This window comes from Puma concolor, chromosome D1, assembly GCF_028749965.1.
Source record: "Puma concolor isolate L17-30 chromosome D1, mPumCon1.1.hap2, whole genome shotgun sequence".
In the NCBI taxonomy this organism is placed as follows: domain Eukaryota; kingdom Metazoa; phylum Chordata; class Mammalia; order Carnivora; family Felidae; genus Puma; species Puma concolor.
The window spans coordinates 41,208,054-41,221,512 of record NC_141676.1 but is presented as its reverse complement, the minus strand read 5'-3'; the positions used below and the strand labels follow the sequence as shown (position 1 = coordinate 41,221,512).

Sequence of the window (13,459 nt, the reverse complement as noted above, 5' to 3'; positions counted from 1 at the left end):
AGTCGCTCAACCGACTGAGCCACCCAGGTACCCCAGTATTCTTGATTAAATTTTGTAAAATCAAGGCACAGAAAGGTTAAATAGCTTGCCCATGATCATCCCAGGGGCAAGTGGTGGAATCAAGCCTAGGTCCAGAGTCCCTGCTCTTACTCAGCACACAACACTGCCCTGTGAGTGTGGAGATTTTCTGTCTGGTTCACTGTTGAATCTTTACTGCTTACAGGAGTGCCCTGTGCAGGCAGGTGCTCAACGAACAGTCATTCAATGAATGAAGAAATGAGTGAATGAAGGCTGGTCATGGAGGATGAAACAGATAGGCATTTGCTTTCAAAGAACTCATGGTCTCATGGAGGAAGCAGGGTAGAACATCATTGCAAAACATCATTGCAAAATCCAATCACAATGGCATCATGAGAGTCTAGAGGGGCCTATGACTTGCCTAGCCCTTGGAAGGAAGTGCTTTCCAGAAGAATGCAGATAAGGCAGGCACAGTGACACTGCCCACCTCTTGCAGGCTCCTCCCTGGGGACCGACACACCTTCCTGCTCTTCCTGCTTCAGTTCACAGGGTGCCAGAAAATGATGGGTGTCCACAGTGACAATGGCGGCAGAATGGGGGAAGTGGCCAGGGGCATGGGCTCTGGAAAGAGACTGCATGAAGTGAACCCTCACTCTACCAAACACTAGCTATGTGACCTTGGACAGACTCTCACTTCCCTGGGCCTTGGTCCTCTCATCTCTAAGTTGGGACAGGAAATGATGTGAACTACTTAGGGCAGTGGACAGGATCACGTGCGATGTGCATATGAGAGTATTTAGAACAGTGCCTATCATAAGGAAGGCAATGTGCCGGCTCCAAAGGAGATGACCAATACTCCTCTTCCATTCTGAGTCGGCTGCTGGCTTTTGGGGAGGATTGGAATTTACCCTATTATTCTTATTACTGTAGTCTCTCTCCTGTGGTTCCACCCCATTTTCCAGAAGCGGCTCACAGCCAGGCAAGGACAAGTCTGTTTTATTCACCACTGTATTCCTAGCACCTAGGATAATACCTGACACACAGTAGGTGCTCAAAAAGCATTTGTGGAATGAATGTGTGATTATATTTATTTAATCCCTGTAAGGATAAATATACCGCTGTGAGGATAAACACTTGTATCGCTGTTGTTTCCATTTGCAAATGAGGACTAGAGGCCCAGCAAAGGGTAAGGGACTTGTCCATAAACAGCCTAAAGCCAGACTCAAATGCCAAAGCCGCTGCCCTTCACTTCACACTGTGCTCCTTTCTGGACTCCTATACATCATGTCCTATTTTCCGTGGATTGTTTCTAGCCAGCGGGCCATCCCCGGTCGTACAATCATCTCTGAATTCTATGACTCATATCTGAATCACAGAACGCTTAATAGTTGAAAGGGACTTTTGATGTCATCTCGACCTCCCACCCATTGTGGAAATTTCCTCTCCACTGTCTATCCAGACAATACTTGAATGCCTCCAGTGATGGAACACTCATTTTCCTCCTCTTGAATTATCCAGCTCTACGACCGGACCACTTTCAGAGTCAGGAAGAAAGTTCTGCATCCCGTGGGCCAGCAGGCCTCTCTTTAATTTCTCCGTATCTGGTTTATGCCAGCCGCTTAAGACACGCAGTACGAATCTGCTGCCCCCTCCACAAAGACAACCTTTCATATAATCACAGACAGCTCTCATATCCCTCTGGAGAATTCTGTTCTTCAAGCTAGCTGTTTCGGGTCCCCAAAAGGGCACCTGTAAGATGACACCCATCCTAGACCATCTCAACAGGCCTTCCAAAGTGTTTTGAGCAATGGCACCCCCTCCTGGACACAGCATGAACTGCACCAAAGGGCTCAATCCTTACCTGGAGGCCTGAGAAAGCTTCCCCAGAAGCTGGGCCACTGGCTCAAGGTGTGAGTAAAATAACTACCTATTGTAAAGAATCATCGCTTCAGAGTCATACCTCCTTGTTCTCAATGTCCATCCTAAAGAGTATCACTGAAGACTCCACTCTAAGGTTCCTCACCGATCATGAGGTTTCTGACAAGCTACAGGTTTGGTGTGGAAAAAAGATGAAAACGTACTGTGTTACGGGATGATGATAACTTTTATCACTTGTCAGATTTTCTATTATTCCTACAACGGATATTTGTTGTAAGTAAGAAAAAAAAAGACTTCCGTAAAAAGAAAAAACACTATGTTGAAAACTCCTCCTATTCTCCTTTCCTTTATTCCTTCCATGGCCTGGGTACTTGGTCCGCATGCTGCCACCCCACAGGCAAGAGTGCCTCGGTCGTGTCTCCGCGGTGACTGCAAGGGCCTGTGGTTCAGCGGCCCAGGTTCCCCACAAGCGCGATCAACCAGACTCGGGCGGCACAAAGCTGACACTCGCAGCCAGCTCTGTCAACAGGGCCGCTGGGTGGTTTCTCCACATCACCTGCCCCACCGTCAGCTCATGCCACACTCAGCCTGTCTGTGTTTCCTAACCTTACCTCCGGAAGTCTGCCCCGCACACCGCCGGCCGGCGGTCACGTCCCCAGCAGCCCTGGCCTCCCCAGCTCTTCACCCTTCCCCCCACCCCTCCCGGCACACCCTCAGTGCCTGCTCTTCCCTCCACGGGAGCCCAGAGCAGCTTCATATGACAACAGGTCAGAAAGACATCAGGGATTAGAAAAACAAATCCTCATTTAAACGGAGACCTTGTGACCAGCTGAGTCACTCCTCTCGAGCAAGTTCACAGCTAAGCGGGCTCTTCTCCAGCCCGTGTCATCCGGGGCTCTCTCCCTGCATTCGGAACTCTGGGGGCACCTGGGTGCCAGGAAGACTCACCCGGCAGCTTCTCGCTGCAGCACATGTCCAGGGCCCCTCCCTCGGAGTCATCAGCAGGGTGCTTCTCTCTCTCACTCCTGCAGCAGATGGAGAACGGGAGATGAACAGGGATCAAGGCAAAACCCTGAACAAAGACAAAAAAGGCTTCCGGCTTGCCCTGCGTCCCTCTGAGTAACTCTACCCCAGCGGGGGACCCGAACAGAAGGACCGACCTACAGAAGGGACAAGCTGCAGAGGCAGGAGCAGAATTCTGCAGGCATTTTCCCTGTGGAATAATCAGCAGTAGCATTCCCTACAACCATCACCATCACCATCACCTCTGCCATGGAGGGAGGGCTTGCTATGTGCCAGGCACTTACAAAATTTATCACACTAAATCTCCAGCATGGATGAGGGATCAACCAACAGGCTCAGAGAAGTTCAGTAACTTGCCTAAGGTCACAACAGCTCACTAGGGCGGAGTGGGGCATGAGATTACAGTCTACGACTCTAGGCTAGGCTCTCACTGTTGTGCTGCTCTGCCTCCTAGCTCCTGTGGGTTTGAACCACACGTGAGCAAGAAGGGGGGTGTGGGTAACACACGGTCTACGTCCAGCTCCTCGAGGCCTGCAAAGACCTTCTGCCTCAGTGGCCCGCAGAACTCTTCTCCAGAAATCGCTAGAAAACGTAGCTATACGTATTTTTTTGCATATTCTAAATGTTCTATTTCTTTCTGACATCAGAGAGCCCTCTTTCTAGCCTACTGGGGCACTTTCCAAGCCTATCATGGGGCCTAGCTTTTCTCCTTTAACCCGTGACCTGGGAAAAGGTTACTGGAGATCAGCTAGACCTCATCAAGTGTCTGTAGAGCAGACATACCCTGAGGGCAACTGTGCAGCTCGCAGGGGTTCCCCTACTCTGGGGACGGCCTGAAATCAACTATGGGCTCCAGCGGCTGTCTGCCCTTCATGTTCTGATCCCTGGCAGCAGCTGATTTATCAAGGCTAGACACACCAACTAGGTTGGGTCGATCAGATCCTCTCCCCTGTGTTTTTCAAATGCATTCCGGGGGCGGGGGGGGGGGGGGGGCTGGAGTCTGCAGGTGCTGGCTCTAAATCATGGCAGCTACAGTGCCCTGGAGAGAAAGTCCTAAAAACCGCTAATGCTGCGGGCCTTGGGGCCGCTCCATCTCTGCCCATCCTGAGTCTTGAGTGGGCAACACGTCTGCCAAAACCATGAGATGCCCCAGGATCCTTCCAATAAATTCCAACATTTTAGCTTAAGCCAGTGTGAACTGATTTCTGAAATTGGCAGCCAAAAGAAACTTTAATACAGCACTGCCGGTATAATACTTCCATGAAGTCCAAGAGGTCAGCTGCCTCTCTGCCCACTGTTTCTGCAATCCTGACTCTTGGACTGGTCCTGAGGCCAGTTTCAGGCCCAGCTGCAGATCTGAAACAATTAAGGATAGACAGACAGGGTTAAAGGTGACCCCTTTCATTCTGACTTCTTCTGCTCTCAACTGGCATTGCGTTATCTTTTCCTCATTCTGACCGGCAGGGTCTCTGAGAATCTCAAATCTCAGAGCCTGGCCCTCCTGCAGAGAGAAGGCAGCTATCTTCAAGGCCCTTTACATGTCTCCTGAATCTCTCACTTTTCTTCCTCTCCACCACCTACATCTTGGTCCAAGCCAGCTTCTCTTGCCTAGATTACTTTGGCAGTCTTTTAACTGGTCTCTGGCATTCATTCAAGCTGGCCCCTAAAACATTCTCCATATGGTTCCAATACATATGGCTTCATAGTTTGTGCAGTTTACAATCCGCACAACTGGATGGGGCAGGCCTGAGCTAGAATCAACTGTTTTAAAACTCAACCTTTTATCATCTAAGCTTCTTTTTAAAAAATACATTAATGTATTGTACTAAGAAAAAATACAGAAATCCTTTAACATGCTTTACTAGGTCTTGCATGATTTGACCCCTATTTATCCCTCCAGCCTTATTTTATACCCTCTTTTTCCCTTTGTCCTCTGCACTTAAGCTGCACTGGACAGGCTCTTTTCTCCACAGGGCCTCTGCACATGCTTTTCTCTCTGCCTAGAGAGCTGCCCCGGCTCTACTTCCTGGTACTTTTTACTCCTAGAACTTGACACTGTTTGAAATTTCATTTTAAGTTATGCCATTATGAGATTAGCATTAGTTAGACTGTAAGCTATATGAGGACAGGGGCCACCATTTCTGTTTTATTCACCACTGTGTCTTCAAAGTCTTGCACAGTGTCTGGCTCATCATAGGCATTCAATAAATAAGTAAATAATCACTTGTTGAGTAAGTGTATGTTGCCCTGACCTTCTTGGAAAAAGCCATCAGGAACCTCAAACACGGCCATTATCTGAGCTGCCTTGTGGGCAGGTCTTTGTGAAGCCACCTGGAACCCCCCTCCACAGCTGTTGTCCAGAGCAGGCACAGAATCACACATCCAGAAAGCCCCTCATTCAGAAGAGAAGGAAAATGGAGCACAGAATCCGGGTCTGACTCGGTCCGGGTAATATATCAAGCTGGTGGCCAGGGGGATTGGGATCCTGAGGCTCTTCTCTCTTTAGAGTAAAGAGCACCAGGAGCATGAGGGTTGGCTCCCGGCTGGGTGCAGAAAGGTAACCAAGGTATCTAGAAACCTCTGGAAGGGGACCCATGTGTGACTCACAGCTGTTTTCACACCTTAAGCCTCCCAGGCCCCAAGCCGCGTTCAGAATAGCTCAGGGCTGCATGTATGCAGCGGACTCTATAAATAAGCTTCCTAGAAAATGACTAATTTCATAATCAGAAAAGCAGAAAGAGTAGCACCTCTCATCTGTAGAGGAAAATGGAGCAAAAGCCCGCTGCTCGGCCTTGTCGCTGAAGGACTCCGGGCGACCTCGGCCAGAGCCTGCGTGGCTAGGCTGTTCGGGGAAGGGTTTTAATGAGATTTCTGAAGAGAAGAGATGGTCCATTCAGGGAGGATGGAGAAGCCCAGTCTCTGGACACTGCCCTCTCTCCCCCCCCCCCCACCCCTGCCAAGAGCAGAAATAGCTGCTTGCAGTAAGATTACTGCAGGCTCCTTCTCTCTCCTCTTCCATTTCTAGGAGCTGGGCAAAAGGAGCAGAAAACTGGCCTCCTGCGACAACAGGCGGCAACTTGCTGGGCTGGCCCCGCACCGCTGCCCTTACAGCCAGACAGCCCCAGAGAGAAAAGGACTTAGAGATTACCCAGCCTGTCCTTCCTTCATTGATGGAGAGTAACTGGGTGGGGACAGAACCTTCCCAAAGCCACTGCCTCATTCAACAAGCATGGCCTGTGAGCAAGGCACCAGAGCTGTCCTAGGAATACAGTGACGAACAAGCCAGGCCCCTCCCAACGGAGCTCCCAGTCATCTCTGGGAGACACACACACAAACACGACCGACCGCACCCACACCTGCTTTAATCGAGGATGACCTATTCACTAGATACCCTGGGGAGCCCGGCCTGCGGTGAGGGGGCAGGCTGTGTGGGGGGCAGTCTTCTGCAAGGGGAAGATAGCAGCAGGTTCTTAAAGGATGCTTCTAGAGGCACCTGGGTGGCTCAGTCGATTGAGTGTCCGACTTTGGCTCAGGTCACGAGCTCACGGTTCACGAGTTCCAGCCCTGCATCGGGATCTCTGCTGTCAGCACAGAGCCTGTTTCAGATTCTCTGCCTCCCTCTCTCTGTCCCTCCCCTCCTCATGTTCTCTCTCCCTCAAATAAATAAGACTTTTTTTTTTTTTCTTTTTAAAGGATGTTTCTACATGGAAGAGGGGTCACGAGGGAAAGAACTTCTTTCATGGCACAGACGGCAAGAGTAAGACACAGAGGTCTGAGACGTGAGAAACATCGGGCACTAGCTGGGAGCCAGATGGTCAGCGGGATGGGTAGGTGATGGGGGCTAGGCCCCAGGCAGAGGCACGTGACTAAGGAGCAGGCCTCACCACCAGGAATCCTGCCTTCCTGGTGAGGCAGCCTTCCACTTGACCATGGGGCTTCCCTTGACCCGAGAGGTGCCATGGACTCCCCCACCCCTAGCCTGGGCAGGGGAGGTCTATAATAGGACAGGGGACCAGTAGCATGTGGTTGAGGAAGGGACATCCGACCTGGCCGGTGGTATCTGATCCAGTCCCAATCGACTCCTTTTTAAAATTATGGTAAAACACACATAAGATAAAATTCACTCTTTTAGCCAATTTGGAAGTGTACAATTCAGTGGCACTTAATATAGTCACAATGTTGCACAACCACCACAGCTATCTAGTTCCAGAGCAATTTCATCACCCCAAAAGGAAACCTCGTACCCATTAGGGAGCCCCCCCGCCCATCCTCCCCACCCCCAGCCTCTGGCACCCGTTAATCTGCTTCCTGTCCCTATAGATTAGCCTGTTCTGGGTATTTTATATAAATGGAATCATATAATACGTGGTCTTTTGTGTCTGGCTTCTCTTACTCAGCATGTTTTCTAGGTTCATCCAGGTTGCAGCACATATCAATACTTCATTCCTTTTTATGGCTGAATAACATGAGACTGTGTGGATACACTACCTTTTATTTATCCGTCCATCAAGCAATCGACATCAGGGTTGTTTCCACCTCCTGGCTATCACAAACAGCCTGCTGTGAACCCAACGTCTCCTTTAAACTCTGCCTCCAACACACTTATGACTTTGGGGAATCTTCTCTCACCCTGGGCCCCTGAAGCCTCATCTATAACATAAGGTGGTCAGACCCCTCGCAGCCTGCGTGGCAACACCGCCCTCTGTTTACGTGCGTGTGTGTGTGTGCGTGTGTGTGAAGGTAACGTGTGCCCCACAGCTATTCCACCATTGCTGGATGCTGGAGATGGGACCTGGACCAGCCCACCTCATCTTCCTGGAACTCATGGCTGGTGGGGGAGACACGGGACAGGTACCTGCTGCGGGATGGGTGAGTCAGCATTCTAACAGAGGCCTGTCTGGGATGGGGCAGGTGCACCTCACCTCTGTCTGGGGGGGTGGGGGTGGGATGGGGGATGGGTGGGTGCCGATAGGAGGTATCATGGAATAAATGCCAGCATTGCCCAGGACTAGTGTAGAGAAATAGCTGACAGGTTTGGGGAGGGAGGCAGAGCTGCATCCTCTTCCTGGGTGGGTGAGGGGCCAGGCGGCGCTAGGATGGTAAAGCCTGATTCCTGGGCCCCCAGCAACCTCCGGACCCAATGCAGGCAGATGTGCCTCTACCCTGGGCTTCATGCTCCTGGGGCTCCGGGGCCCCCGGGACACCTGTCACTGTTAACATGGAGTTCCTATGACCCTCCCAGAGCTCTGATACCACCAGACCTCACTATTCCCCGTATACTCCGACTTCTAGGCCTTTGTTCCCACTCCTCCCTCAGCCTGAAGTTTCCTTCTCCCCTCCTGCCAGGTCTTACTCATCCTCAACATGACTTCTTTCATGGAGCAGTCCCTGATCTCCTGGGGGGAATCAAGCTCTCCCATCTCGGGCCCCCCCCCCCACACTCCTGGCTCACTACTTCTCTCTGCCTCTTACTTTGTTCTGTTGCTATAGTTAGCTGTTTATGCATCTGCTCCCCCCACCAGCTTTCCAGTCACTTAAGAGCATCCCCACCCCCTCAGCCACCTCTGCATCCCAGGTGTTCAGGGCCTGAGCCTATTGCTGGACACATTAGAGGTCAAGTGGAAGGCAGTGTCTTAGGGTTAGTGGCTTTGGGGGCTCTGGGAAGACAGACTCTAGTTAGGATCTTCCCAGCCTGAAGAAGACAGCCAGACCATGATCAGAAAGCGGCCCATAATGCCATCGAGATGTTCATCAGCGTGTTCAGCACGTATGGGCCAAGGACATGCCACTTTCATGGAAGACAAATGATCGGGCTGACTGATTCATGCAAATGAGTCACACGTCCCAGCGCATGCACATGGAGAGGGCGTGTCCTCCTCAACGGGTTGAGCTGCAGGGAAGCCCACACACATCACTCACCTGGCTTCCTCATAATTCATTCCCAAGGTGTCTGGATGGGGAAAGGCGCCATCGGGGGCCAAGGCAGGAAGTTCCTCCGCAGAAAAGCACACTGGAGATGTGAACGGAGAGAAGCCAGCTTTAGAACACCCAGATGGGGGACTGAGGCGAGAGAGGGTAAGTGCCTGGCGGCACGTCACACAGCGTGGACAGCTGTTTTCAGAGAGTTAGAAAGTCCAAATGTCCTCTCGGGAGTCGCCACTCTCTTCTCCTGGTGCCCTGCTTATCCGTTGCCACAGGAGGGCCCAAGACCAGAGGTCTGTTACCTGTTATTCTGTGTTAGACCTTTCTGCCTAAATGTCTGAGTCAGTTTCTGTTGCTGGTTACCAAAGAACTCAGACTGATGTGTGCAGAGAACTTGGGGAACAGATAGGCTCTGAGCCCTGGGCTCCCAATGCTTAGTTCACTGCTATTTCCATCCTGCCAAGCTGCCTACCCTCCCTGCCCAGCTGTCCACTGTCCAGCCATCTGTCCCCACGTCTGAGCAGACTGCAAACTTGGAGTGTTCTGGATCCCAAACACAGGGTCTGAGTGTTCTCTGCTTGGGATGTGCCCAGATAAATGATGACTTCTCCATCCTGCTCTGTTGGTGGGAGACAGGGGTGTGGGTGTGGCAGAAGGGAAGGGAAGGTGGATGCTAGAGAGGTCCAGCCTGTGGAGGGGATCGGGCAACATGAAGTTTTCCATCTTTCGTGTGAGTCAGATTCAGGGACTAGAACATTCGCTTGCTCAACAAGTGTTTATTAAACAGCTCCTCTGTGCAGGCCATGGCATGAACCGTAGCTCAAGGCATAATGGGGGACTGCAGGTCAGCAAAGGCAATGGTGACATAGGTGGCCAGTCCGATGGAGAAGTGCAGGGTGCTGGGGGGGCACCAGTGAGGCCCCTAATGAGGCGGGGATATCAGGAGAGGTTCCCTGGAAGGGATTTAGGATGTGAAGGAGGAGCTGGGGTCAACGGCTACGGAATGTGAGAGGGGCACATGGGCTGTTCTAGGCAGAAGGAGGGCATGGGAACAGGCCTGGAGTTAAAAGAAATCAGGGCACATACAAGAGATGGAGAGAAACTCTGTCTGACAAGGGGAGAGTGAAAATGGAGAGTGACATGGGACGGGGACACTGACTGAGATGCTCATTTGTGAAACACTTCCTTCTTGTTTTCCATCTCCCTCCTCTTCTTTCTAGGGAGGTGAGACAGACCTTAATTCTTCAAACAGCCCTAGGAGGAACAGACTTTCATTACCCGTGTTTTCTAGATGAAAAAATGGAGATTCAGAGAAGTGAAGTGACCAGCCCCAGGCCACACAGCTAGTAATGACAGATCTGCCCCTCGCCGCCCATATTCCTAAGCTCTCTTCTCTTCTGGCTTTCAGCCTTTGTTGAAAAAATGCTCTGAAAACAGGAAGAGAGTGGACACGAACGCATCAGCAGACTTTCTTTAAAAAAAAAAATCCTCATTATAGGTCTATGTGGCTGCAACCCATTTTACAGATGAAGAAACTAAGGCTTGGGGGCCAAGTGACTTCCAGGCTCACACAGTGGGCAAATCAGTGAGGGAGCCAGAGGGGTGGATCCTAGCATGCCTGTCTTCCTGCCCAGGGCCCTGAAGGAGCTCACTCTGAGGGGCCATTAGCTTTGTGTGCCTTCCCCATGACGGGAGTGACCGGAAGTCCTCCCCTGGCCTGTGGCCTCAGGTTTCCCCGTGTGAGGAAGCAGCCCAGAGAGACTGGTTTGGGTGAAGAGTGTAGGTGATGGTGGCAGCCGTGTTCCATTACGGAAGCAACAAATGCACTCACTGGCCAAGGACCCAGCAGCCCTGGGCTCTTGTCCGAGACCACCTTGTGACTTTGGGCCAGTCATTTCCTCTGAGTCTCAGGAGTGCCAACTGAAAATCAAGAGAATCAAATTTAATGGCTTTGAAGGGCCTCTCCTTAAGGTCGAGTTCAATTTCAGGGCTGTCAAGGTGGATTTAATGAGGCGGATGGAGGGGAGTGACAAGGGACCAGCAGAGGGCGCTCCCAGCAGCAGGGAAACCAGGCCTTGGTCCATGGAGCCTGGCAAAGGCGGCCCAATCTCTAGGTGTGTGGGGCGGTTCCCACCCTAGCCAGTTACTGACAGAGGCCACGTCCAGTTCTGGTGATTAGTATCTGCTGTGGGTGGCCCTATTTGTGTGGTGAGCGCCCCCCCCGCCCCCCCCAAAATCAGTCGAAGATTTCAGAGTTCAAAGGTCATCTGGTTTAACCATGTTTTCCAGCACTCTGAAAAACACTCATTCTGTGCCCTCTCTCGACACCTCCCCAGCCCCAGCTACAGAGTTTAGCTGTAAACTAAAGGGGAAAACAGGCAATCACCAGCGCGAAGGCAATGATCGTACCTCTTGTGACGGTGTTCTGGCATCTCCATTCAGTTATATGCTCACGCCTACCTGTAACACCTTGGAATACACTTTTCCCTTCACTAGAAAAGCTCCCTTTTCCCTTCCCTGCTTGGAAAGCTCTGAAAGCCCCTTCTAAGATCCTGTTCAAACGCCATCTCTTCAGCAGAACTGTCCCTGAGTCCCTTAGGAAGAACTGGGCACGTCTTCGGTTCTCACGTCTCTGTTCAGAATTGATCTATTGGTGCCCGCATCCCCAACCCACTCGGGGTATCTGTGCACAAACCTGTGCTTTACAACGAGTGCAGATTCCTCAGTATAACCCAACCAACTAGACACAGTTCTCGTCCTCCTCCTACACACGGAGAGACTGGGACTTGAAGAGACTGAGTCATTGCTCAAGGTCACACAGTTGGTAAGTGGCAGAACCAGGCTTCAAACTCACTTTGCCTCAACCTGAGGCCCAGGCTTTATTTAAACCACTAAGCGTAGGGCCTCGGACACGGACCTCCCTGTCTCCCGTGCCTGTACTCTATCTGACACCAGGCAGATATTCAAGATCTGTTTCTTGAAAAAATAAATTAAAAGCGGGTTAGACCCCGAGCATGAATAAATGGCTCACTAAAAAACACAAAGTACAGGGGCTCCTGGATGGCTCAGTCAGTTAACCGCCTGACTCTTGGTTTCAGCTCAGGTCATGATCTCACAGTTCATGAGTTGGAGCCCCGCATCAACAGCGTGGAGCCTGCTTGGGGTTCTCTCTCCCCCTTCCTGCCCCTCCCCCTGCTAGTGCTCCATCTCTCTCAAAATAAATACATAAACTTTACACACAAATACAGGCGTTGGGATTGGACTGCCCAAGTATGAACTCCAGATCCCTCAGTAGCTGCCCAGTCTTGGGCAAGATCCTTGAATTTCCTATGCCCTCAGTCTTCTCACCTGTAAAATGGGAATAACCAGTGTACTTCAAAGGATTCTTAAGGAGATTAAGTGAATTTTGATCCTCCCAGAAGTTTTGATACAAGATACACGGAAAATGCTTAGAACGGGGCCCAGTAAACTCCCAAAACCGTCAGCTGCCACCATCTTGCATGTCAGGTGTTGCCTGTTTCTTGGTTAATACAGCCCTCTTTCCCCACGTAGCTGAGGTCCACGGAGACTCTAGAATAAGTCTTGTGTTATGCTAATAAATTGGTTCTCAGGAAAGTAAATAAATAAATAAATGAATTTTCAAAGCCCTGATGAGTGGCATTCGCCAATTTCCCTGGTGTAAATGATCCCACGGTGGCTGATTTCAAGCTATGAATGTGAGGGGTCATGCTGCCAGTCTTGGAGGAGGTCAGGAGTTTTACTCTAACTCTCTGTGCCTCAGTTTTCTCACCTTTGAAATAGCATCGCTAAAGCTCCTGGAGGAATGCCTGGCACACTGTATCCTCCGGAAGAGTTAGCGGATCTAATGGTTGTTGGGAGCCGTTAACCACACTCACTGCTGCTTGTCTGGTTCTGACCCTGGCCCGGTCCCAGCACCTGGCCTCTCGCCTGATGCCCTGGCAGGCAGTCTCTGCCTTGGTCGCTTGCCTTCTAGGACTGAGGCCTTGTCCACTCTTGCGACTCTCTCCCCAACCCACCTGGAACCAGCATTCTCACTTAGCCTGTGTCGGGTCACCACATCCACCCTGATCACAAATGGTTTTGTGCTGCTGGTATCTAACCTACCTCTGGTTTCAGCCCTAGGTGTCCCTGATGCCCACCCACCCCTGGCCCGGACTAGCTGTGCCTCTGCCTTGCTCTGGACCGTCCATGATGGTCCCGTGTGTTATCTGCTTTGTTCTTCATCACTTACAAAACCACTTCTCGGAGGGCCTGTATGCACTTCCAGAGGGGAGAGCCGGAGTTCAGAGTGAGGGAGGGTTGTCCCCCCTTCCCCCGTCGCCCACCCACCCGCTGCAGCTAGTGAGGACTCCAGTTCCTGCCACACCCCACAGTGAGGGCCAGAGTCCCCCCACCTCTGCCTCTGATTTAACCCTACTGTGCTCAGGCCTGACCCAAGCAGTGACAGCACAGGCTGGGAAGACCCTGGTACTTTAGGATTTGGTGAAAGATTCAGGAAAACAGAGTCAGATGCAGGGCCTGAGAGAGGCAAGGCAGAGGCGGCATCTGGAAACAGGTGGGTCCGAGGCTCCTTTGCCGGGAGAGACTACAGAGGGTA

At 51.4% G+C, this 13,459-nt stretch overlaps 1 protein-coding gene across 3 annotated transcripts in view; it reads right to left on the bottom strand.

The window, feature by feature from the left end:
- Nucleotides 1-13,459, bottom strand: part of PTPN5 (protein tyrosine phosphatase non-receptor type 5) — a 54,764-nt gene that overhangs the window by 29,829 nt on the left and 11,476 nt on the right. For 2 of the 3 annotated variants that reach the window (XM_086677824.1, XM_086677826.1), the window contains 2 exons: nucleotides 8,839-8,929; nucleotides 2,845-2,921 (listed from right to left, as the gene is read on the bottom strand). In XM_086677824.1, coding sequence (XP_086533950.1) covers nucleotides 2,845-2,921; nucleotides 8,839-8,858 — 97 coding nt within the window. In that variant the 5' untranslated portion in view covers nucleotides 8,859-8,929. Of the gene's footprint in view, nucleotides 1-2,844; nucleotides 2,922-8,838; nucleotides 8,930-13,459 lie in introns of those variants that run through there. The other variant, XM_086677825.1, reaches the window with a different exon arrangement.